General features: G+C 39.1%; 1 protein-coding gene across 1 annotated transcript in view; it reads right to left on the bottom strand.

The window, feature by feature from the left end:
• Positions 1 to 455: 455 nt before the first annotated feature.
• The window catches only part of RSPRY1 (ring finger and SPRY domain containing 1), a 132,211-nt gene continuing 105,889 nt past the window's right edge, over positions 456 to 26,777 (bottom strand). The window contains exon 15 of the mRNA XM_053700252.1: positions 456 to 1,810. Coding sequence (XP_053556227.1) covers positions 1,714 to 1,810 — 97 coding nt within the window. The 3' untranslated portion in view covers positions 456 to 1,713. The remainder of the gene's footprint in view (positions 1,811 to 26,777) is intronic.

Here is a 26,777-nt window from a genome sequence, read left to right as displayed (position 1 = left end):
TGCCACCTCCTAATGTGACAAAAGGCAAAGAATGACTGGGGTAATGAGGAAGTGGGAGGGATAGTTAGGCCTTTGGCTGGGGTGTCTTTGCCTCCTCCTGGTGGCCAGGTGTTTTATTTCTCAACAGTAAGGAATGAAGCCGTGGACTCTCCCTATCTTACGAAGGAAAGTCTATTTTTCACTATACTGTCCCTTCAAGTAGAGCACATGCAGAACCTGGCAGGGTTAGTGGAGGTGAGGGACAATAAGTAAGAAGCAAGAAGTAATCACTCCTACATGGAAGTGTGTGCTATGACCAATACTCACCTCCATGATGCTTGGCAGGTCCTGCATATGCTCCACTTGTAGTTAAAATCTCAGCAAGTTCACCAAGTCTAAAATCTGTATAAGAGGGCATGAGGTTACGCAGCACATGCTATCGGCCCAAAGTGTACGGAATCACTGAGGTTTTCAAAGGCGGTTGATTCATTTTATTTAGATGTAATTTACATTAAAATAGAACACACTTCGTCTCTCATTTTTATTTTTGCATTTCTCTTACTAAACACAACTGGAAATAGGCTCTCTTTTGTTCTCGTTTCTTTTTTTGTACAAAGTTTATTACATCATTTTAAGCAGTCAATGGCATATTCAACTGGAATGTAGAAAATATTTCGGACCACTTATTGGCATGACCATTATGCATTTTCCTGTGGTAATTTTTTTCCTTCATTTTTGTAAGCTATTACAAATTTTTTAAGTGTATATTTTTTTGATCATTTTAAAAGTTACTACATAGAAACAAATCACTTTTATCTATGTAAATGTGTTTTAAGTCGACTGAAGAAGGTATTTATTTGGGCAAGTATCAAAGGTCTTATAAAAAGTAGCTTGACTTGCAAGAGGCCTCTGGTAACATATTTTATACGTTTTACAGATTTCCCTTTGTAAACATATTACCTTTTGTACTAAAATCATTAATGAATCGTAAATAAAGGTTTTGCACAACATGTATTCTTTGAAACATTAGTACCTTCAAGTATTTGTTGATTTTACAGAGCATTTCATAATACAAATGAATATTTATCATTGGTCACAATGTGAAAAATGTTTTATCTGAATAAAACATTTATAAATATTGCAAAAAATAGGTCACCATACCACCAATGCATAATAAAAAAAAAATATTAACATTTACAATTAATATTTTGCAGTATTTGTACATTTAACAAAGAGTGATCTTTGGAATTAATAAATTAAAATTGAAAAAAAAAAAGGTGTTGTCTCCACTTATCACAATAACTTTCTATCCACATCTGATAAAGAAAAACCACTGACCAGCAGGAAGGCTGCATGAATAGAAAACATTAGGCAAATACTGTATTTTGTCTGCCAAAAATAAACACTTTAAGTATGTTACAACTTTTTGTACATGTGGCAAATATAACAATGCATAATAGTAGTGCAAAAAACTTATCCCCAATATTAAATGAGCAAAACAAATTAAATTCCCCTGGGTGTTTAATCAGTTGAATTAGAACCTTGCCGAATAGTTATCATTTCTGAAAGATGTGAGGCTGAGAACAGAGTGGTTTCATTCACATTCATACTTTTCTATAAAATATGGCCATTTTCAATTTGTCATATTAAGCAGATACAAAATATTTGCAATAACTTGCAATTTATACATATAAAAAAAATAACAAACAAAAATCTGCTTATACTCCACAAATGTCAAGAAATATGAGATATCTGTCGGACCCGAGTCTTAATTTCTTGTCGGCACAATGGACATGTCTCAAGCTGCAGAGCACACTCCATGCAGAGATCACTGGCAATAAAATAGAAAAAAATAGATTACAGGAGAAAATGTATAGAATTGTAGCAAAGTATGAACACTGTAATTACATTTATTTTTAAATATATCTAGCTAAGCAGCAGAAAAAAAGTAAATACATCAAAGTAGCGTAAAATAATAACAATAAAACCTTTACAGCAATTAAAGCATAATAACACTCCAAAACAAGCAACCTACGTGTTTCATTTAAGGACCAAAGTAGAATTGCTTAATCAACAACTGCAAAATAAAAACACAATTTATGCTTACCAGATAAATTCCTTTTCTTCCTGGCAGGGAGAGTCCACGACTTAATTCCTTACTGTTGGGAAATAGAACACCTGGCCACCAGGAGGAGGCAGACACCCCCCCCAGCAAAAGGCTTAAATATCCCTTCCACTTCCCCTATTCCCCAGTCATTCTACCGAGGGAACAAGGAAAAGTAAAAAACATCAGGGTATAAAGGTGCCAGAAGAAATATTAAAAGGGTGCCGCCCAACAAAAAATAAAATACGGGCGTGGTTGTAGACTCTCCCTGCCAGGAAGGAAAGGTATTTATCTGGTAAGCATAAATTATGTTTTCCTTCCATAAAGCATGGAGAGTCCACAACTTCATTCCTTCCTGTTGGGAAAATTATACCCAAGCTCCAGAGGACACCGAATAACGGGAGGGAACACACCCAAAAAAAAAAAAAAAAAAAAAAAGGTGTACCCTATTCTGAGGGCACCACAGCCTGCAAAACTTTTCTTCCAAAAGCTGCTTCAGCCGAAGCACACACATCAAACTTTTAAAATTTAGAAAAAGGGTGTGAGGACCAGGTAGCCGCTTAAAAAATCTGATCCATAGAGGCTTCACAATTAAAAGCCCAGGAGGAAGCCACTGCTCTAGTGGAATGAGCCGTTATCCTCTCAGGAGGCTGTGGTCCCGCTGTCTCATAAGCTAAGCGGATGACACTCCTCAACCAGAAAGATAGGGAAGTCGTAGTAGCCTTCTGCCCCTTACACTTCCCTGTATAGATGACAAAGAGGAAGATTGTCTGAATTCCTTAGTAGCCTAAAGATAGAACTTCAAGGCACGAACCACATCTAGATTGTGAAGCAAGCGTTCCTTTGCTGAAGAAGGATTAGGACACAAGGAAGGAACAACAAATTTCTTGATTAATGTTGCGATCCGACACCACCTTAGGGAGGAACCCTAATTTAGTACGTAAAACCGCCTTATCAGCATGGAAAACAAGATAAGGGGCGTCACATTGCAAAGAAGAGATCTCAGAAACTATGCGCGCAGAGGCAATAGCCAGCAAAAAAAGAACCTTCCAAGAAAACAATTTAATGTCAACAGTATGCATAGACTAAAACGGAACCTGCTGCAAAACACTAAGAAGATGATTTAGGCTCCAAGGCGGAGCCCCAGATCTAAACACAGGTCTGATCCTAGTCAGAGCCTTAAAAAAGGACTGCACATCCAGAAGTTCAGCCAATCTCTAGTGCAGTAAAGGCTGTGACACACTGCAAGCGGAGCGGCGCACAGCGAGTAGATGCGGCTGTGCGCGCTTAGTGTGCCCTGCCTTTTCATCTCTGAGCACTCTGCTGCATCAGATCACGTAGCAGAGTGCTCAGAGATTAAATATTTTAACTTCAGAAGTGATGCGGTACGAAGCAGTTGCTTCGACTCGCGCCACCCACATCGCTTGCAGTGTGTCACAGCCTTAACACCGACAGGGCCAATATCTGTCCCTTCAGGGAACTAGCAGGTAGACCCTTCTCCGGTCAATCCTGGAGAAAAGATAAAAATCTGACAACCTTAACCTTATGCCAGGAAAAGCCACGCTCTTCACACCAGTACAAGTCCTCCAAACTTTATGGTAGATACGACGAGTAACTGGCTTACGAGCTTGAACCAGAGTGGCGATAACACTCTCAGAGAACCCTCTCTTGGCTAAGACTAAGCGTTCAATCTCCACGCAGTCAGCCTCAGAGAATCTAGATTTTGATGAACGAAGGGACCCTGTATCAGCAGATCTCTGCGACAAGGTAACCTCCACTAAGGAGATGAGGACATCCCGACCAGATCCGCAAACCACGTCATTCCCGGCCACGATGGAGCAATCAGAATCACTGATGCTCGCTCCTGCTTCATGTGAGCTACCACACGAGGGAGAAGTGGTAATGGAGGAAAAAGATATACGAGTCTGAACCTCCATGGTACTGATAGGGAATCTATCAATTCTGCCTGAGGATCCCTCGACCCGTACCTGGGTAGCTTGGAATTGAGGCGGGATGCCATGAGATCTATCTCCGGCGTCCCCCACTCGCTGCAAATCTCTGCAAACACCTCAGGGTGGAGAGACCATTCCCCTAGGTGAAAGGATTGCCTGCTGAGGAAGTCCGCTTCCCAGTTGTCCACACCCGGATTGTGGATAACTGACAAGGTACATCTGTAAGCCTCCGCCCACTCTTGTTCCCCCCTGATGGTTGATGTAGGCAATCAAGGATATATTGTCTGATTGGAATCTGATAAACTGGGACGAACCCAGAAGGGGCCAAGCCTTCAAGGCATTGAAGATTGTCCAGAGATCCAATATATTGATCAGAAGGGAGGACTCCTCCTTAGTCCACAGTCTTTGTGCCTTCTTGGCACCCCAAATGGCTCCCCAGCCGGAAAGGCTTGTGTCCATAGTCAAAATCTCCCAGGACGGTCTCAAGAAGCACGTGCTTTAGGACAGATGATCTGGACAGAGCGACCAAGAGATTGCAAGTCTCGAAAGGTTTTCCAGCACAATCTGTTGATACAGATCTGAATGGTCGCCGTTCCATTGTCTCAGCATGCATAGTTGTAAGGGTCTGAGATGGAATCTGGCAAAAGGAATGATGTCCATACAGTCCGATCACCTCCATACACTGAGCCACTGAGGGTCTCAAGGAGGCCTGGAGGGCAAGACATGCAGTAGTTAGCTTGCAACGTCCCTGATCTGTGAGGAATATTCTCACAGATATGGAGTCTTTTATTGTCTCCAGGAAATTCACCCTTGTACTTGGAGTAATTGAACTCTTTTCCAAGTTTATCTTCCATCCATGTGATTGAAGAAGACTGAGAAGGGATTCCAAATGTTCTTCCGCTAGACGAAAAGATGGTGCCTGCACCAAGATATCGTCCAGGTAAGGCGCTACTGCAATACCTTGTGTATTGGCAACGGCTAGAAGAGCCTCCAGAACATTTGAAAATATCCTTGGAGCAGTAGCAAGGCCAAATGGAAGAGCTATGAACTGGTCCAGAAAGGCAAACCTTTAGGAACTGAAAATGTTCCCTGTGTATCGGAACGTGAAGGTATGCATCCTTCAGGTCTATGGTGGTCATAAACTGTCCTTCCTGAACAAGAGGAAGGATTGACCGTATTGTCTCCATCTTGAAAGATGGAACACTCAGAAACTTGTTTAGGCACTTTAAGTCCAGAATTGGATGAAAAGTTCCCTCCTTCTTTGGAACCACAAAAAGGTTTGAATAAAACCCCAAACCTCTTTCTGTTGTAGGTACCGGGACAATTACTCCTAGAGAGGAGAGATCCCGTACGCAACCTAAGAAGGCAGCCCTCTTTTCTGGTCTTGTAGATAGACTGGAGAGTAGGAATATGCACCTGGGCGGATGAGACTTGAATCCTATCCTGTATCTTTGAGATACCACCTCCAGGACCCAAGGATCCTGTACGTCCTGGAGCCAAGCGTCTGAAAAAAAGGCAGTCTGCCCCCTAGTCAATTCGATCCCGGATCAGGGGCCACCCCTTCATGCCGATTTGTTCTCGGCGGGCTTTTTAGTCTGTTTGGACTTATTCCAGGACTGAGACGGCTTTCAAGTACTCTTGGGCTGCTTGGACTTGGATGAGGATTGCCGTCTTGATTTGTCAGAATGAAAATTAGACAATTGCCGTCCCTTAGGCCTATTTTTCTTATCCTGTGGTTCCCATAACTGTAGAAATAACGGAGTCCAGCCCTGGACCCTATAAAATCTTCCCCTTGAAAGGAAGAGAAAGGAGTCTGGATTTAGAAGTCATATCCGCAGACCAAGACTTCAACCAGAGAGCCCGGTGGCTAGGACCGCAAAGCCAGAAGCCTTTGCATTTAGGCGAATCTGCATATTCGCGTCACAGATGAAGGAGTTAGCAATTCTCAGAGCCTTACTTCTCTCCTGAATATCCTCGAGGGGAGTCTCCACCTGAATGAGCTCTGACAGAGTGTCACACCAGTAGGTAGCTGCTCCAGCAACCGCAGCTACAGATGCCGCCGGTTGAAATAAAAAAACCCTGTATGTTGAAACATCTTCCTCAGAAAGGTTTCCATTTTCTTATCCATAGGCTCTCTAAAAGAAGAACTATCCTCCAGAGGGATAATAGTACGCTTAGTCAGCATAGAAATAGCGCCATCCAACTTAGGGATGGAGCTCCACAATTCCAGTTGAGAGTCAGGGACCGGGAATAATTTTTTAAAGGGAGACTAGGGGAAAAAAAAAAAAAAGGTTCCTATTCTTTCCTATTCGTTACTAATAATGTTCTTAACTGGCACAGGAAAAGTCAGAGGGACCTTCCTGTCTTCATAAACCCTGTCTAATTTAGGGATCTTAGGTTCCTCAGGGAGTGTAGCCTCTGGAACCTCTAGCGTAGACAGAACCTCCTTTAATAAAAAATGCAGATGCTCAATTTCAAATCTAAAGGAGAGTTCCTCCACTGAAGGAGGTTTAGTAACTAAAGTCTCCGACTCAGAAAGTTCACCCTCTGAAGCTACAGAGGTTAACTCATCCTCGGATAGCTGGGACATAGTAGCTAAATCCGACAAATATTTAGATGACTCTAGGTCAGGAGAACTAGGTTTAAACTTTCTCTTACGTTTGCTAGAGTGAGGTAAGGCACTCAGGACTGCTGACACTACCAACTGCAACTGTGCGGTAAAGTCAGCCGGAACAAAGCCCCCTCCAGATGGAGGATTAGTTGAGCCGCAGGGAACTGCATGTGGAGCGGGTAGTGTAGAAAGGGTAGTAATCTCTCGAGACACAGATTCCTGAGAGGTAGACGGCTCAGAGGGGCTAATAGCGCTATGAGTATTAGCAGGCTTATCTCCCTTCTTAGACTTTAGGACAGTGCTTAGGCAAATAGAACAAAATTGAGCAGACGGGCAAACTACGGCCTCCTCACAATATAAACAGGAATTATTAATCAGTACAGAAGGAGTGGAACCTTCTAATGTAGTATCAGAGTCCTCCATAGCCAAGATATATTTACAGAAGGACAGACAAAAATTATTCAAAAAACGGCACATTTATAATCCCAATGGCTGGGGCACTCACCACCTCCTAGACCCAGACAGCCAACAGTGAAAACGCTCTCCTTAGGAGAGATGTCCGCAGCAGGATGGTAGAAAAATAAAAAAGACCGCACCCGGTCACGTGGTGCGTAGGACAGGACTTCCCCTGCTATGAAAAAGGCGCTAAGCTATAATGAGATGCGCAACACTCAAAAACGAAAGTAAAACCTGTTTGTTCCAAGACAAAAGCACACAGTCTATGAGCCCAAAAAACTCTCACATTAAAGCAGTTATAAATAAACCCTAGCTGTTCAAATAATCTCTCTGAAGGAGATATAATCCTATTGAGGTATAAAGGAGGCACACTGTGACCCTGTATAGAAAAAGTGAATATATAAAAACGGTCTTACACTCCAGGATCCATGCTGTGGAACAGGCACAGCCTCTCAAGTGTGACAGTCTTGCAGCAACGCTTTTGACATGGACTTGACGAGTTTCACTGCTTGCTGTTACACACTCAACACTGATTGCTCAAGAGCTGTTAGGCGACAGTCTGGATAGATTCGCAGAAAAACTTTCCCTGCAACTCCAGACTCTAACTTTCATCAATACTCTCACTGAGAGGTTGACATGATTACTTGAAAAACTCCAGTTTTTTCTTGAAGGGAACATACCCATTACAAGACTATCCAAATCTTCTGACACTTCTCGATCACCTCCTATAGTGACAAAAGGCAAAGAATGACTGGGGGGTAGGGGAAGTGGGAGGGATATTTAAGCCTTTGGCTGGGGTGTCTTTGCCTCCTCTTGGTGGCCAGCTGTTGTATTTCCCAACAGTAAGGAATGAAGTCGTCGACTCTCCCTGCCTTATGGATGGAAAAAGACAATGCCAAAAACAGTCTGAATTTCAAATTTAGTAAAAAAATTTGTTCCCCTGCATCATGACACATCCATCAGCCAATAACAAAATGCATATAGGTATACGCTACAAATTCTTGCACATGCTCAATAGGAGCTGGTCCCTCAGAAAGTGTGCAAATAGAAAGACTGCACACATTTTGATAATGGAAGTGAATTAGAAAGTTGTTTAAAATTATATGCGCTATAGTATCTGAATCATTTGATTATAGTGTCCCTTTAAGATTTATACCATACTTTGTTGGGGTTCTCTCTTGCTAAACAATAACCACATCACGAAAAGCTATACCCATCTACTATCAAGTGTGGGCAAGTGTTAATTATCGTAAAAAAGTTCTGACAAACATTAAGAGGAAACAGGAAGTCACGCGATAGTTGCTGTGATCACTATTCCAATGCGGGAATCGGATCCTGGAGGACTGCCCACAATGCTTGGCAAGTCTCCCAGTCAGATGCTTACTTACATGAAAGCAGAGGGTTGCAGGATGCCTAAAAAAGTTAGGATGTTCCATACCATCCAAGCCCAGCGCTGTTAGGACGGCATGGAACATCCTAAGGGCGTGAAGGAGTTAAAGATCCCATTGTTTCTTTCATGAGCAATTCATTTAAAATAATTTCCTTTTAAAAATGGACAGTAAACTCAAAAGTAACCCCATAAAATGTTGAATCAAGCAAAATTTAAAAAAGTGGTATATGTTCATGGGTTATTTTGCCTACGTTTTATGTAATTTATTTTTGCAAAAAGTGCTTTCTCCACTGTATACTTTTACTGCATACATCACACATGGAAATAAAATGTATTCTTACCTAATAAATTAATTAATTTCATGATTGAGAATGTCCATGAGTTATCACATGTGAGATTAAAGTCCAGTCCTACAGGAGGATGCAAAACACAAGAGCTTTAATCCCTCCCACTTTCCCATGATTCCTTAGTCATACATATGGCCAAGAGACACGATAAAATAAGAAAGTAGGAAAGGAAAAGCAGAGTAAAATAAGTATAAACTGGTACCATAGCTAACATATGGGGGGAAAAGGGCAGGTCTCATTTACTCTCACCATCATGAAAGACATTAATTTGTCATCTGGTAAACATAAATTTAGTTTTCATTCATAAGATTTTAAGAGTAAGGTGAAAGTAAGGAGAGAAAGGTGTAGCATTTGAATACTTCTGCACAGGCCCTCACAGGATATGCGCGTATGCTGCAAAAAAAAACAAAAAAAAACGTAATAAAGTTTACTAGAAGCATTTTTGCTAATGTAAGTATATTGCAAACATGCTTTCTTTTCAAATTAAAATGCACCCATGCACATTTTAATTTTGACATTTTTATCCCTTTAAAATTGTTTTATCTGATAAATAAAATAAAATAAGAATCACAAAATCGCTCTTGCTCTTCTGGGTAAGGAAATGGCTGAGAAAGAACCTTTCAAGACAATAGTTCAAATGTCCAGACGATGCATAGATTCAAAACAGCTGAGCATGAAGAAGCCCTTTTTTCTTCATGATTCGGATAGAGCATGCACTTTTAAGCAGCTTTCTAATTTACTTCTATTATCATTTTTTCTTCGTTCTCTTGCTATCTTTATTTGAAAAAGCAGGAATAAAAGCTTAGGAACTGGCCCATTTTAGGTTGAGAAACTGGGTTGCGCTTGCAGATTGGATGGCTAAATGCAGGCACCAATCAGCAAGCCCTATCCAGGGTACTGAACAAAAAATAGGCCGGCTCCAAAGCTTTCATTCCTGCCTTTTCAAATAAAGATAGCAAGAGAACGAAAAAAATAAATGATAATAGGAATAAATTAGAAAGTTGCTTAAAATTGCATGCTCTATCTGAATCATGAAAGAAAAAAAAAATTTGGGTTCAGTATCCCTTTAAAGGTCCCACAGAGGAGAATCAGGCCTGATAACTGGTCTTTCCCTGACCAAATCTTGAAGAAAGACTTGAATGCCAGGAAATATCAAAGTCTTCTTGTGATACAAGACAAGAGGATAGAAATTTAAGGGATCTGGCTGATAAATCCTTATCAAGATCATCCTACAATAAAAAAAATAAAAGGATTAAAAAAAATCTGAAAACGTTCCAATTGTAATTCTTAGACTAACAACAGGAAAGGAAAAAAAACCTTCCAGAAAAAAAATAATCAGATGTTCAATCTCCATGCTGTCAAATTGAGAGATTTGAGATCTTGATAGAAAAAGGAACCTTGAGAGAGAAGGTCCTCCTTGAGAGGAAGAAACAAAGGCTGGCTTGAGGAGAATTGTACCAAATCTGCGTACCAAGTCCTGTGAGGTCCTTTCTGGTTTTATCCTGGCTATTATCCTCCAAAGGAAAACAAAAGGAGGAAAGATGTTACTCCGACTGAATGACAAGGAAATTACTAGTGCATCTAATAGAGTCTCTTACGCATCCCAAGATCTTCAATAATACTGAAGTAGCTTGTAATTCAAGTCAAAGGCTATAAAAGGTCTATGTCTGGCCTTCCAGGACAATTCACAAAATACCTCCTGATTCAAGCACCATTCATCAGGGTGAAGGTACTGATGACTGAGGAAGTATACTTCCCAATTGTCCACAACCGAATGTGAATAGCTGAAATCATGCAATGATGGTGATTTGCCAAAGTCAGAATGCGGGCTACCTCCTTCATTGCTAAGGCACTTGAAGTACCACCTTGGTGATTGATGTAAGCCACTACTGTGACACTGTCTAACTGAAACCTCAGAAAAGACTCCTGTCTCTGCAGGGGACAACTCTGGATAACCCTGAAGATTGCATGGAGCTTTAAGATTTGGAAACCTCACATACTGAGGAGACCAAACTTCCAGCATTTTCTGAGAATGCCAGACTGCGTCCCAACCCAGCAGGCTGGAGTCCACAATAATAGTTCTCAATTCAGATGTAGGAAAGAGACTCGCTAAATCAAAATGGGTGAGTTTACAACCAAGATAGAGAATTTTTTGAAGTCTAAAGAGATCTTCTGAGACAGACTACTGAAAACGCCATTCCACTGTTGCAACATTTGAAGCTGTAAAGGACATGGAATCTGGCAAAAGAAACAGTATCTGAAGTCGCTACCAACTACTTCCATGCATTGAAGCAGTGTAGGGAGAAGAGTTTCAAATTGCAGAAGACCTATGCTCTTCTGCATCAGTTTGCAAGCATCTGTGAGACAGTCTCATTGTTAGAGAGTTAATGATAAAGCCCAGAAAAGCAACTCTATGTGGCAGTAGAGAGCTATTCAGGAGGCTGATTTTCCAACCGTGGGAACAAAGAAACTGTGTTTGTATGTTTCCGAGTCATCTGAAATAAGCAGCCTATACCAGAATGTAGTCTAGGTAAGGAGCTATTGCCAAGACGTGAGCTCTTACTATGGACAAACGAGCTCTGTGATGCTTTAAAAATAATCTTGGTGCTGGTGCCAGACCCTGTGAATAGGCATCTTTCAAGTCTATGGCAAACCTAAATTGACCCTTCTGCACTAAAGTTAATATATTGCTAAATGTTTCCATTTTAAAGTAAGAACTTTCAGAAATTTGTTCAGAGATTTGAGATCCAAGATTAGCCTGTAAGTCACTTCTTTCATTGAAACAATGAAAAAGGCTTGAAAAGAACCACTGAATCTGTTCCCAAGGGGAACGGAATAATCACTCCCATAGCATAGCTTAGAGTGTTACAGAAAATAAGACTTACTTACCCCAGGACACTCCTCTACATGTAGTAGAAAGCCAAACCAGTACTGAAACGAGAATCAGTAGAGGTAATGGTATATATAAGAGTATATTGTCGATCTGAAAAGGGAGGTAAGAGATGAATCTCTACGACCGATAACAGAGAACCTATGAAATAGATCCCGTAGAAGGAGACCATCGAATTCAAATAGGCAATACTCTCTTCACATCCTTATGACATTCACTGCACTCAGAGGAAAACCGGGCTCCAGTCTGCTGCGAAGCGCATATCAACGTAGAATCTAGCACAAACTTACTTCACCACCTCCATGGGAGGCAAAGTTTGTAAAACTGATTTGTGGGTGTGGTGAGGGGTGTATTTATAGGCATTTTGAGGTTTGGGAAACTTTGCCCCTCCTGGTAGGAATGTATATCCCATACGTCACTAGCTCATGGACTCTTGCTAATTACATGAAAGAAACCAAAAGCTGATTTAGTACCCAAGGAACTTGGATAAAATTTTCTCCAAGCACCCTGAAAAAAAGTTCAGCTTTCCCCCCACCAGAATTGAGTCTGGGTTGGGGGCTGCACCTTCTTGCGGATTTGGAGGGAGGGACAGTCTTTTTTTTGGCCTCCAGTGACTGTAGCAATTCAGTGCAGGCCCAAACAAGATCTTTCCCTGAAATGTGAGGGAAAGAGGTCTGCATTTACATATTTTAGCAGACCATGGATTCATCCACAAGGTTCTTCTAGCCAGAACCGTCATAGCAGCACTATTTGCATTAATGCAAGTTATTTCAACAGCTGCATCTCAAATGAGACTCCTTTCAGTCTTGACCAACCTCAAGCAATCCTGAAATTTATCAAGGGAAGCTTCTTGAGAAATAAGGTCAGCAATGTCACATATTGCAGTAGCTGCAGATACGCAGCCTACACTAACAGCTGGAGGAAACATAGCCTGCCACCTAAAAGGACCTCCCTGAGGAAACCTTTTCTGGCCATCGGATCCTTAAAAGTACTGGTAGACCGCCTTGGCAAAGTAGAAATAGCAGTGTCCATCTTTGGAATAGTCTCTCATACCTCCAATTTTTCAGAGGATAAAGAAAACATGTTTTTTAATTTGGCAAAGGGAATGTCTGGTTTGTTCCATTCCTTGCTAATTAGCTCAGAAACTGCATCAGAAACCAGGAAGGTAGATTGCCTTTTTTGGGGCTGCCTTAAAGAATTTATCAATCTCAGTGATAGTTTATCTGCAGTTGGAGGGTCCACAATCTGCAAGGCAAGTAAAAACTTCCTGCAGTAGAGTGTTTATGTGCTCCAACTTGAAATTGAAACACATATTCTGCTACTTTGTCAGAAGGGGGACCTGGGTTTCAGAATAATCCTCACCTGAGAAGGTGAAAAAAAAATCAAAAGTTCATCAAATGGAGAAAACAGAGCACAGTTTTGGCAGGAAAAAGTTAACTTCCAGGGCTCTGAACAGAAGGAAGCATAGAAACTTCTGAAAATGAGCTCTCCAGCTTCAGAAAAATTCCTGATAATCTGAGTCTGCTGAAAATGAGGAGCAGAGCTCTGGTATGTACTAATTACTAGAAACATTTAAATAGAGAAAGTACCTACATTTTACTGTAAATGTGTAAAAGTGCCTAAAACAGTATGTAGTGTCATCTGGCGTATGTAACTATGTGCCCAGGCTATGTAAATCATGTCTACATGTTCATGATAATAGCCTGCTGGCTAGTTGAATGCAAGTAACTAATTACATTTCTTAACAAATATTTGGGACTTTGCACTTTAATGTAAAATATGAGAAACAATCCTATTAGAACACTTGATAATTTGTGAAGATTATTTACTTAAGAAGTTTACCAGCAAATGAGTAAAAAAAATTTAAACAAAAACATATTTAGATAAAATGTGCCAATAAAGATTGTTGTGCCTCATTTTAATATCTACAAGTGCAATGGTGTATTTTGCTGAAATTCACATACTTACTCTACATTCATACTATTAATATTAACAAGAGCTGCAGATATCGTGGTACAAATAATGCTACTTCTGCTATAGTGGGTTGCTTACGGCTATTCCCAACTATCTGTCCGTAGTGCAAGTATTTTTAACTGTCTGATTACTGGACCACTGTTGCTGCTACAGCTACAGTGATCTTGTGAATTATATGCAAGTTCTTGCTATCAAAATTCACTTGTGTTGATTACTAAGCCAAATCTGTCTGTGACTGGGCTTTCTACTATTTGTAGTCACATATCCTAATATTGTAAGTTAGAAAATTTCAAAGTATTTATATTAGTAAGAGTTGTAGTTGGTTACTTTTAGCTTTTAACATATTACCCGTCTGTAATGCAAGTATTAAGTCTGTTTATTTGCTGGACTTTTGTTATTGCTACAGCTACAATTATCTTTATAGATTGTATACAACGCCTGCTATAAAAATTCACTTGTGTTGATTACCAAGTCAAATCTATCTGTGACTGGGCTTTCTACTATTTGTAGTCACTTATCTCAATATAGTGAGATTTGATGTATGAATGACTAAATATTTATGCTAGCAAGAGCTTCAGATATCGTTACATTAATGTAAGCGATTCTGCTGTAGTGGGTTGCTTTCCAATATTCAGTTATCTGTCCGTGGTGTAAGTATTTTGTCTGTCTAGTTACTAGACCCTTATTGCCACTGCAGTTATATTTATAGACTGTATGCAAGCTCCTGTTATCTTAGTAATTAATACTAGTGAATTCCATCTGTGACTGGACTCCTCCTATAGCGGGAGCCACAATTATATGTATACAGTACTGGCTATAATTACAAAGACATAATTTCTCGGACCCAAGAGTAAGCCAAAAAGATTATAAAGACTATTCATTAAATGCTTCTTCAGAGGGTACATGCCGGCCGTGTTCGTGACTATTTATATGTATAAATCCTGCCCTCTTTGTTAGATAGGTGGTTCTGTGAAGCAGCAGTGGTGTATGATTGGATCTACCTATTACATGTTTGCAACATTTCAATCCATGTCCTGTTACTTCCGGATTTATTGTGATTGGCTGATTAGGTTTAGTTTGTTACAGAATCATTTAGTGTTTCTTACTTTGTATTCATGATTATTAATATGTTTGGATTTGATTGTTATACAAGTTTCGTGTGCTTTTTTATCAGCTTTCTTATGTGTGCAACGTCTATTTCTATGTAAGAAAAACCTATCATTTTTGTAAGCTATTTTGTAGCGATGGTGGAGTATGTTATATCAAGTGAGTATTTCCTCTACTATGAATTACATCTATTATATTCAGGGGTCAAGTCCTACAAAAAAAAAAAAGTGTGGGAACTCACCAAGAATTCCACCCCCTCTTACAATATTATTTTATATATGCACACTTACACAGACTGTATTTATATGGATATAAGTTATACACTTTGGTTAATGAAAGCAAATTAAATCCAAGGAAGGGTTGCCTGACACTCCTCCTGTCACAGAGTTTCACCCATTAAGGTGCAATAGTCCTGTTTCTGTTGAGGAGAGCTAAATAACCCCAGAGCAAGCCACACAGAAATGTAAGTACCATGTGTTCCACACAATGCGGGGTGATCACACAGCAAGACCGCTGACAGGCTTGCATTTAGTGTATTGTAGGAAGTGTTATTGCCCATTACTAGAGGATCTCACTAGAGGGCTAACCAGACTGTGCTCTAGCTCCTTCCACCAGCAGTGTTTACTGAAGCATTTTTGTTCTCTGTCCAGAGGGAACTTTGTTCCTCCTGCAAAAATAGTGCAGGAACTCTGTTCCCATGCGTTCCCACCCAACCTGACCCCTGATTATATTGTTGTTTTCTTTAAACATAGTATTTTACCTAGGGCTGCAACTAACTATTATTTTCATAATCGATTAATTGGCCGATTATTTTTTCGATTAATCGGATAAAAAAAGTTAAAAAATAATTTTTTCCCTATATTTAAAATAAAATCGAAGCTATTTTGCCTGCAGCAGAGAAGAGACGCTTAGTTGGTGTTAAATGCATAAGTAGGCTTTTGCCAATTTCACCAAGGTGGGATTAATTATCTTTGTTAGCTCCACAAATGCAAGTGGCCTCTTAACAAAGAAAGCCTGGACTTCATTCTAACATAAAAATATCTTGAATATATACAGTATATATATATATATGTATGTATATATAAGCTGAGTCACTGGATGTGTACCTGGTCCGGTCTTGGAGTGCAGTTCCCTTCCGTGTTTTGTATTTCTCTGGGTGATTAAATACACCTGTGCACCACTTCTTTGTTCTCAGTTTGTTTGGCTTTGTGAGCTCGCATGGTGTGGCTGTGTTAGGGACTCAGGCAGTGGAAAGGCCCTTGATGTGGTGCCTAAGCTTTTCCCATTTGGCCAGATGCGGTAACTAACCTTTCCAGTTGTGATTTTATCTTGGCTGTGAGCTAGCTGGTGAGTGCTGGTGTCTCTATGTGTTGTATTACTTTTTGTTTGTAATCTCCCTTGTTTCTTGCACCCATTCCGGATTGGGGTTAACTGCCTGTGGCTCTGGTGACATCACAGCTTTTAGCATCCAGGGCTGGGATGTTGCTGAGTCACTGGATGTGTACCTGGTCCAGTCTTGGAGTGCAGTTCCCTTCCGTGAGATAGATATATATATATGCGCAATGGTAAACAATCAGCTACAAGGTAAGAGAAAAAATATCTAGTCCGCTCTTAAAATAACAGATATATAACTAGAGGTTGAATTTTGTACATTAAAAATATATATATATTAAAAAAAAAGGGAAAAGCGCTAAGGACTATTATTAACAGGACAAAGCCTTGCATATTTATCTATAGATTACCTAAAATCAGCAATAGCAAGCGATCCGCTAATAATTGTGCACACAGATAATGGTGCAAATCAATTCAAATAACTCCCATCAATCTAGGGCTAGGTGTAAATATCAAGCTGTGCACTATTATCATGCAAAGCATAGTCCCAAATCACTGGATTTAATATAAACAATCCAAATGATGACTGCTATTATTTCTGGGTTGCACATAAGCCAGGAGTATTTGTAAACCTAAAAAGAAACTTATGTGGATAAAAAGTGAAAAGTAAACATCTGTAGACATCCTAAGTTTAGGCTAAGGACATAACCATAAAACACAATACCATGTGCAGGAGCTCATTGGAGTTAAGCAGCTGGTGCCGTGTGCAAACCAACTAATTGCAAACCAACTAATCGATTATGAGATTCGTTGACAACTATTTTCATATTCGATTATCGATTAGTTGTTGCAGCTCTATTTTACCGTTATGTTATTACTTTTGTTACTGTATTTTAGTTTGCCATGATTTTTTTCTGTATGGCACTTTTGGTTATATGCCATAATTTATCTTGGTTGATTTTATCTTATTATGATACTATTTGACCCATGTTTCTATGTCTTGTGCATCAGTATTTTATTTATAACTTTATATAATTTAAAATCGATTATTTAACTTTTAGAGTTATCAATAATATACCCACGCACAAGACATAGAAACATGGGTCAAATAGTATTAGAAGATAAAATCAACCGAGATAAATTATGGCATATAACCAAAAGTGCCATACAGAAAAAAATCATGATGAACTAAAATACAGTAACAAAAAAAAACAACAACAACAACAACGATATAATTCATAGTACAGGAAAGAAATACATTAACTCGATATAACATACTCCACCATTGCTACAAAATAGCTTACAAAAATATGATGAAAGTTTTTCTTACATAGAAATAGAAATCTTCAATGCACACATAGGAAAGCTGATAAAAAAAAAAAAAGTACACGAAACTTGTATAACAATCAAATCCAAACATATTAACAATCATGAATACAAAGTAAGGAACACAAAATGATTCTGTAACAAAGTTAACCTAATCAGACAATCACAATGAATCTGGAAGTAACAGGACTTGTATTGACAGATATGGATTGAGATGTAGCAAACATGTAATAGGTAGCTTCACAAATAACAGCAGAGAGACAGATCCAATCAAACACCGCTGCCGCCTCACAGAACAACCTATCCAACAAAGACGGCAGGATTTATACAAACAAAAAAAGTCACGAACACGGCCCGTGCGTACCCCTCTAAAGAAGTGTTTAGTGAAACACACGTCAGGGGCGCAATAGTCTCCTCTTTTTAATCTTTTTTGGCTTACTCCTTGGGTCCAAGAAATTATGCCTTTGTAATTATAGCCAGTACAAATATAATTGTGGCTCCCGCTATAGAAGGAAGAGTCCAGTCACAGATAGAATTATCTTAGTAATTAAAGGGATAGTAAACTCAAATATTATTATAATCTATTTTTAAACATTATTAAATATCAATACTATTTGCAATTAATAGTTATTAAATGTTTACTGCTGTTTACCAGTATTTTATCTTCAAAACTATTAACTCTGCCAAACCCACTGTTATCTTCATTATGCCAGCCCTATAATGATAGTCTACCTAGGTAGAATCATCATGGCTGCCCGCATGCCCAGTTGTAGCCCTTTGTGGATTCAAGCATGCGCATAGTGGATCACATTTGTGCTCCGTCTTGAGGCGCATCAACATCAAAGCGCCGGATACAGAGCGAACATGTGCATTGTGAGAGGGGGTGCAACAGAGCACAGAATTTGCTGAGGAAGCTGTCGGAGGAGGAGAAGGAGTAGCAGCAATATATATATATTGAGGTAAGTATCTCAATCACCCCTAGACTACGAGCATGGTCTAAGTTTAATAATTTCTACATTTAAATGTAGGCGGTGGGCACTACAACTGTGCATGTTGGAGAAACAAAGATGTCTGAAAGAAAGGCTTGTTAAAAGTGCGCATGCGATTTCTTATTTTCTAAATTGCACATGCAATGCAAAAGTACGGTAATGATCAGCCTACATTTAAGGGCGGTCCTTGCTGTGGGTTTATGTAGAAATAAATATAAGATTTAAAGTTATTTAGAACGTTCGTTTTGGATTACAAATAAGTGCTTTTACTATATGCTATGTTAAATTTGATAATACAGTGATTTTCAGGTATCAATTTTTTTAAAGATTTCTAACCCTTTAATACTAGTGAATTCCCCTAACAGGAGCTTGCATACAGTCTATAAATATAACCGCAGTGGCAATAAGGTCTAGTAACTAGACAGACAAAATACTTACACCACGGACAGATAACAGAATAACGGAAAGCAACCCACTACAGCAGAAACGCTTGCATTCATGTAACGATATCTGAAGCTCTTGCTAACATAAATGTTGAGTCATTCATACATCAAATCTCACTATATTGGGATAAGTGACTACAAATAGTAGAAAGCCCAGTCACAGATAGATTTGGCTTAGTAATCAACACAAGTAAATTTTGATAGCAGGAACTTGCATATAATTCACAAGATCACTGTAGCTGTAGCAGCAACAGGAATCCAGTAATCAGACAGTTAAAAATACTTACACTACGGACAGGTAGTTGGGAATAGCCATAAGCAACCCACTATAGCAGAAGTACCATTATTTGTACCACGATATCTGCAGCTCTTGTTAATATAAACAGTCAGCCACTCATATATAAAAACCTATAAAATTAAGACAAGTGACTACAAATTGCAGAAAGCCACAATAAATTGTACTATATATTTCAGTCGAGGCAGTAACTCAATTAATATAAACCCAAGAGTTCAAGTAATTTTAAAACAAATGTGTGTGTTGTGCCTGTTTGGAAATTATCTAATAAACTTAGTATGAATGTAGAGTGAGTATGTGAATTTCAGCAACACTATTGTATATGTAGATATAAAATAAGAGGCACAGCAATCTTTATTTGCACATTTATCTAAATGTGCTATTCAGTTTAAAAAAACATAATTTATGTAAGAACTTACCTGATAAATTCATTTCTTTCATATTAGCAAGAGTCCATGAGCTAGTGACGTATGGGATATACATTCCTACCAGGAGGGGCAAAGTTTCCCAAACCTCAAAATGCCTATAAATACACCCCTCACTACACCCACAATTCAGTTTAACGAATAGCCAAGAAGTGGGGTGATAAGAAAAAAGTGCAAAAGCATATAAAATAAGGAATTGGAATAATTGTGCTTTATACAAAAATCATAACCACCACAAAAAAAGGGTGGGCCTCATGGACTCTTGCTAATATGAAAGAAATGAATTTATCAGGTAAGTTCTTACATAAATTATGTTTTCTTTCATGTAATTAGCAAGAGTCCATGAGCTAGTGACGTATGGGATAATGATTACCCAAGATGTGGATCTTTCCACGCAAGAGTCACTAGAGAGGGAGGGATAAAATAAAGACAGCCAATTCCTGCTGAAAATAATCCACACCCAAAATAAAGTTTAATGAAAAACATAAGCAGAAGATTCAAACTGAAACCGCTGCCTGAAGTACTTTTCTACCAAAAACTGCTTCAGAAGAAGAAAATACATCAAAATGGTAGAATTTAGTAAAAGTATGCAAAGAGGACCAAGTTGCTGCTTTGCAAATCTGATCAATCGAAGCTTCATTCCTAAACGCCCAGGAAGTAGAAACTGACCTAGTAGAATGAGCTGTAATCCTTTGAGGCGGAGTTTTACCCGACTCAACATAGGCAAGATGAATTAAAGATTTCAACCAAGATGCCAAAGAAATGGCAGAAGCTTTCTGGCCTTTTCTAGAACCGGAAAAGATAACAAATAAACTAGAAGTCTTTCGGAAAGACTTAGTAGCTTCAACATAATATTTCAAAGCTCTAACAACATCCAAAGAATGTAACGATTTCTCCTTAGAATTCTTAGGATTAGGACATAATGAAGGAACCACAATTTCTCTACTAATGTTGTTGGAATTCACAACTTTAGGTAAAAATTCAAAAGAAGTTCGCAACACTGCCTTATCCTGATGAAAAATCAGAAAAGGAGACTCACAAGAAAGAGCAGATAATTCAGAAACTCTTCTGGCAGAAGAGATTGCCAAAAGGAACAAAACTTTCCAAGAAAGTAATTTAATGTCCAATGAATGCATAGGTTCAAACGGAGGAGCTTGAAGAGCCCATAGAACCAAATTCAAACTCCAAGGAGGAGAAATTGACTTAATGACAGGTTTTATACGAACCAAAGCTTGTACAAAACAATGAATATCAGGAAGATTAGCAATCTTTCTGTGAAAAAGAACAGAAAGAGCAGAGATTTGTCCTTTCAAGGAACTTGCGGACAAACCTTTATCTAAACCATCCTGAAGAAACTGTAAAATTCTTGGAATTCTAAAAGAATGCCAAGAAAAATGATGAGAAAGACACCAAGAAATATAAGTCTTCCAGACTCAATAATATATCTCTCTGGATACAGATTTACGAGCCTGTAACATAGTATTAATCACAGAGTCAGAGAAACCTCTTTGACTAAGAATCAAGCGTTCAATCTCCATACCTTTAAATTTAAGGATTTGAGATCCTGATGGAAAAAAGGACCTTGCGACAGAAGGTCTGGTCGTAGCGGAAGAGTCCACGGATGGCAAGAGTCCACGGATGGCAAGAGGCCATCCGGACAAGATCCGCATACCAAAACCTGTGAGGCCATGCCGGAGCTACCAGCAGAACAAACGAGCATTCCTTCAGAATCTTGGAGATTACTCTTGGAAGAAGAACTAGAGGCGGAAAGATATAAGCAGGATGATACTTCCAAGGAAGTGATAATGCATCCACTGCTTCCGCCTGAGGATCCCGGGATCTGGACAGATACCTGGGAAGTTTCTTGTTTAGATGAGACGCCATCAGATCTATTTCTGGAAGCTCCCATATTTGAACAATCTGAAGAAATACCTCTGGGTGAAGAGACCATTCGCCCGGATGCAACGTTTGGCGACTGAGATAATCCGCTTCCCAATTGTCTATACCTGGGATATGAACCGCAGAGATTAGACAGGAGCTGGATTCCGCCCAAACCAGAATTCGAGATACTTCTTTCACTGTGAGTCCCTCCTTGATGATTGATGTATGCCACAGTTGCGACATTGTCTGTCTGAAAACAAATGAACGTTTCTCTCTTCAGAAGAGGCCAAGACTGAAGAGCTCTGAAAATTGCACGGAGTTCCAAAATATTGATCGGTAATCTCACCTCCTGAGATTCCCAAACTCCTTGTGCCGTCAGAGATCCCCACACAGCTCCCCAACCTGTGAGACTTGCATCTGTTGAAATTACAGTCCAGGTCGGAAGCACAAAAGAAGCCCCCCGAATTAAACGATGGTGATCTGTCCACCACGTTAGAGAGTGTCGTACAATCGGTTTTAAAGATATTAATTGAGATATCTTTGTGTAATCCCTGCACCACTGATTCAGCATACAGAGCTGAAGAGGTCGCATGTGAAAACGAGCAAAGGGGATCGCGTCCGATGCAGCAGTCATAAGACCTAGAATTTCCATGCCTAAGGCTACCGAAGGGAATGATTGTGACTGAAGGTTTCGACAAGCTGAAATCAATTTTAGACGTCTCTTGTCTGTTAAAGACAGAGTCATGGACACTGAATCTATCTGGAAACCCAGAAAGGTTACCCTTGTCTGAGGAATCAATGAACTTTTTGGTAAATTGATCCTCCAACCATGATCTTGAAGAAACAACACAAGTCGATTCGTATGAGATTCTGCTAAATGTAAAGACTGAGCAAGTACCAAGATATCGTCCAAATAAGGAAATACCACAATACCCTGTTCTCTGATTACAGACAGAAGGGCACCGAGAACCTTTGTAAAAATTCTTGGAGCTGTAGCTAGGCCAAACGGCAGAGCCACAAACTGGTAATGCTTGTCCAGAAAAGAGAATCTCAGGAACTGATAATGATCTGGATGAATCGGAATATGAAGATAAGCATCCTGTAAATCTATTGTGGACATATAATGCCCTTGCTGAACAAAAGGCAAGATAGTCCTTACAGTTATCATTTTGAACGTTGGTATCCTTACATAACGATTCAATTTTTTTAGATCCAGAACTGGTCTGAAGGAATTCTCCTTCTTTGGTACAATGAAGAGATTTGAATAAAACCCCATCCCCTGTTCCAGAACTGGAACTGGCATAATTACTCCAGCCAACTCTAGATCTGAAACACAATTCAGAAATGCTTGAGCTTTCACTGGATTTACTGGGACACGGGAAAGAAAAAATCTCTTTGCAGGAGGTCTCATCTTGAAACCAATTCTGTACCCTTCTGAAACAATGTTCTGAATCCAAAGATTGTGAACAGAATTGATCCAAATTTCTTTGAAAAAACGTAACCTGCCCCCTACCAGCTGAGCTGGAATGAGGGCCGCACCTTCATGTGGACTTAGAAGCAGGCTTTGCCTTTCTAGAAGGCTTGGATTTATTCCAGACTGGAGATGGTTTCCAAACTGAAACTGCTCCTGAGGATGAAGGATCAGGCTTTTGTTCTTTGTTGAAACGAAAGGAACGAAAACGATTATTAGCCCTGTTTTTACCCTTAGATTTTTTATCCTGTGGTAAAAAAGTTCCTTTCCCACCAGTAACAGTTGAGATAATGGAATCCAACTGAGAACCAAATAATTTGTTACCCTGGAAAGAAATGGAAAGTAGAGTTGATTTAGAAGCCATATCAGCATTCCAAGTTTTAAGCCATAAAGCTCTTCTAGCTAAAATAGCTAGAGACATAAACCTGACATCAACTCTGATAATATCAAAAATGGCATCACAGATAAAATTATTAGCATGCTGAAGAAGAATAATAATATTATGAGAATCATGATCTGTTACTTGTTGTGCTAAAGTCTCCAACCAAAAAGTTGAAGCTGCAGCAACATCAGCCAAAGATATAGCAGGTCTAAGAAGATTACCTGAACACAGATAAGCTTTTCTTAGAAAGGATTCAATTTTCCTATCTAAAGGATCTTTAAACGAAGTACCATCTGACGTAGGAATAGTAGTACGTTTAGCAAGGGTAGAAATAGCCCCATCAACTTTAGGGATTTTGTCCCAAAATTCTAATCTGTCAGACGGCACAGGATATAATTGCTTAAAACGTTTAGAAGGAGTAAATGAATTACCCAATTTATCCCATTCTCTGGAAATTACTTCAGAAATAGCATTAGGAACAGGAAAAACTTCTGGAATAACCACAGGAGATTTAAACACCTTATCTAAACGTTAGAATTAGTATCAAGAGGACCAGAATCCTCTATTTCTAAAGCAATTAGTACTTCTTTAAGTAAAGAACGAATAAATTCCATTTTAAATAAATATGAAGATTTATCAGCATCAATCTCTGAGACAGAATCCTCTGAACCAGAAGAGTCATCAGAATCAGAATGATGATGTTCATTTAAAAATTCATCTGTAGAGAGAGAAGTTTTAAAAGATTTTTTATGTTTACTAGAAGGAGAAATAACAGACATAGCCTTCTTGATGGATTCAGAAACAAAATCTCTTATGTTATCAGGAACATTCTGCACCTTAGATGTTGAGGGAACTGCAACAGGCAATGGTACATTACTAAAGGAAATATTATCTGCTTTAACAAGTTTGTCATGACAATTAATACAAACAACAGCCGGAGGAATAGCTACCAAAAGTTTACAGCAGATACACTTAGCTTTGGTAGTTCCAGCACTAGACAGTGATTTTCCTGAAGTATCTTCTGACTCAGATGCAACGTGAGACATCATGCAATATGTAAGAGAAAAAACAACATATAAAGCAAAATTGATCAAATTCCTTAAATGACAGTTTCAGGAATGGGAAAAAATGCCAATAAACAAGCTTCTAGTAACCAGAAGCAAAGAAAAAATGAGACTGAAATAATGTGGAGACAAAAGCGACGCCCATATTTTTTGGCGCCAAATAATACGCCCACATTGTTTGGCGCCTAAATGCTTTTTGGCGCCAAAAATGACGCCACATCCGGAACGCCGACATTTTTGGCGCAAAAGGACGTCAAAAAATGACGCAACTTCCGGCGACACGTATGACGCCGGAAACAGAAAAGATTTTTTGCGCCAAAAAAGTCCGCGCCAAGAATGACGTAATAAAATGAAGCATTTTCAGCCCCCGCGAGCCTAACAGCCCACAGGGAAAAAAAAGTCAAATTTTTAAGGTAAGAAAAAAATGATTGATTCAAACGCATTATCCCAAATATGAAACTGACTGTCTGAAAATAAGGAATGTTGAAAATTCTGAGTCAAGGCAAATAAATGTTTGAATACATATATTTAGAACTTTATAAATAAAGTGCCCAACCATAGCTTAGAGTGTCACAGAAAATAAGATTTACTTACCCCAGGACACTCATCTACATGTTTGTAGAAAGCCAAACCAGCACTGAAACGAAAATCAGCAGAGGTAATGGTATATAAATAAGAGTATATCGTCGATCTGAAAAGGGAGGTAAGAGATGAATCTCTACGACCGATAACAGAGAACCTATGAAATAGACCCCGTAGAAGGAGATCACTGCATTCAAATAGGCAATACTCTCCTCACATCCCTCTGACATTCACTGCACGCTGAGAGGAAAACCGGGCTCCAACTTGCTGCGGAGCGCATATCAACGTAGAATCTAGCACAAACTTACTTCACCACCTCCATAGGAGGCAAAGTTTGTAAAACTGAATTGTGGGTGTGGTGAGGGGTGTATTTATAGGCATTTTGAGGTTTGGGAAACTTTGCCCCTCCTGGTAGGAATGTATATCCCATACGTCACTAGCTCATGGACTCTTGCTAATTACATGAAAGAAATTGCAAGTAACTAATTACTTGTAAGCCCTCACTACCGTTCTTATGAAGCTACAGGGGACCTGGTTCAAGTAGAAAAGTCCATCTTTTGTAGCATACACTGAAACAGGATCGAAGGAAGGAGTACTCTGACGAGGCTAACAGGAGGAGGCTGCAGGACCAGTCCCAGTGACACCTGTGGCAGGCACGTGACAAACTCCCACAGGAGAATTACTGTCACTGCCAATGTGCTCCTTTACACCCATCTGTCCTATTCCTGGCTCTCTGAGGGGGATATAGGGTTCCACATCAGTTTGAGAACCCCTTTCAATTGATGTGTAGATCCACACTTAAAGTTTCATTATTCTCCTTGCAGGAGGCAAAAAATGATTAAGGAATCATGGGAAAGTAGGAGGGATTAATTATCTGTTGTGTGGGGTGTTTTGCATCCTCCTGTAGAACTGGATTTTAATCCCACGTGTGAGGGCTCGTGGACTCTCAACATCTTATGAAACAAATACGTTACACAAAAATTCAAAATATACAGTCAGTTTTAAAAAATTACAGCATTTTAAAAGCACACATTTTAAAATGATAAATACACCACTTAAAATTGAGAAAAAATATTTTGCGGTGTGTCTACAGCAAATCCATTAGAAATATCTATAAGAGTGTGCATTTGGAAGGCAGTGAAAAACACCAGATGCTTTTCTAAGCCGTACATATTGGTTTTATATTTTAAGAAATGTTTGCTTTAAAATGTAATCACTTAAAAATGGACAGTCTAGTCAAAAATAAACTTTTATTATTCAGATAGGACATGTAATTTTAATCAACTTTTCAATTTACTTTTCTCATCAAATTTGCTTTTTTCTCTTGGTATTTTTAGTTTAAACTAAACATAGGTAGGCTCATATGCTAATTTCTAAGCCCTTGATGGCTGCCTCTTATCACATGCTTTTTAAATTGCTTTTCACAACAAGAGACTTGATAGTTCACGTGGGCCATATAGATAACACTGTGTTCAGGCACAGAAAGTTATTTAAGATTTAGCACAACACAATACTAAATGCAAGACAATAGATAATAGTCAGTGTCATGTGATCAGGGGGCTGTCAGAAGGTTCTTAGATACAAGGTAATCAGAGGTAAAAGGTTATGCAAAACTGGGGAATGGGTAATTAAGGGATTATGCATCTTTTAAAACAATAAAAATTATATTGTAGACTCTCCCTTTAAGTGTCACTTTAAAACATGACCTTCAGTTAATTCTTATGTACTGTATCTTTCATATTCACAAACCTTTTCTTGCATTGTTCTATTTTGTCTT

The sequence above is a fragment of the Bombina bombina genome, chromosome 1 (assembly GCF_027579735.1).
Source record: "Bombina bombina isolate aBomBom1 chromosome 1, aBomBom1.pri, whole genome shotgun sequence".
In the NCBI taxonomy this organism is placed as follows: Eukaryota; Metazoa; Chordata; class Amphibia; order Anura; family Bombinatoridae; genus Bombina; species Bombina bombina.
Note: the sequence above shows the minus strand (reverse complement) of the source record. Positions and strands in the feature narration are given on the sequence as shown.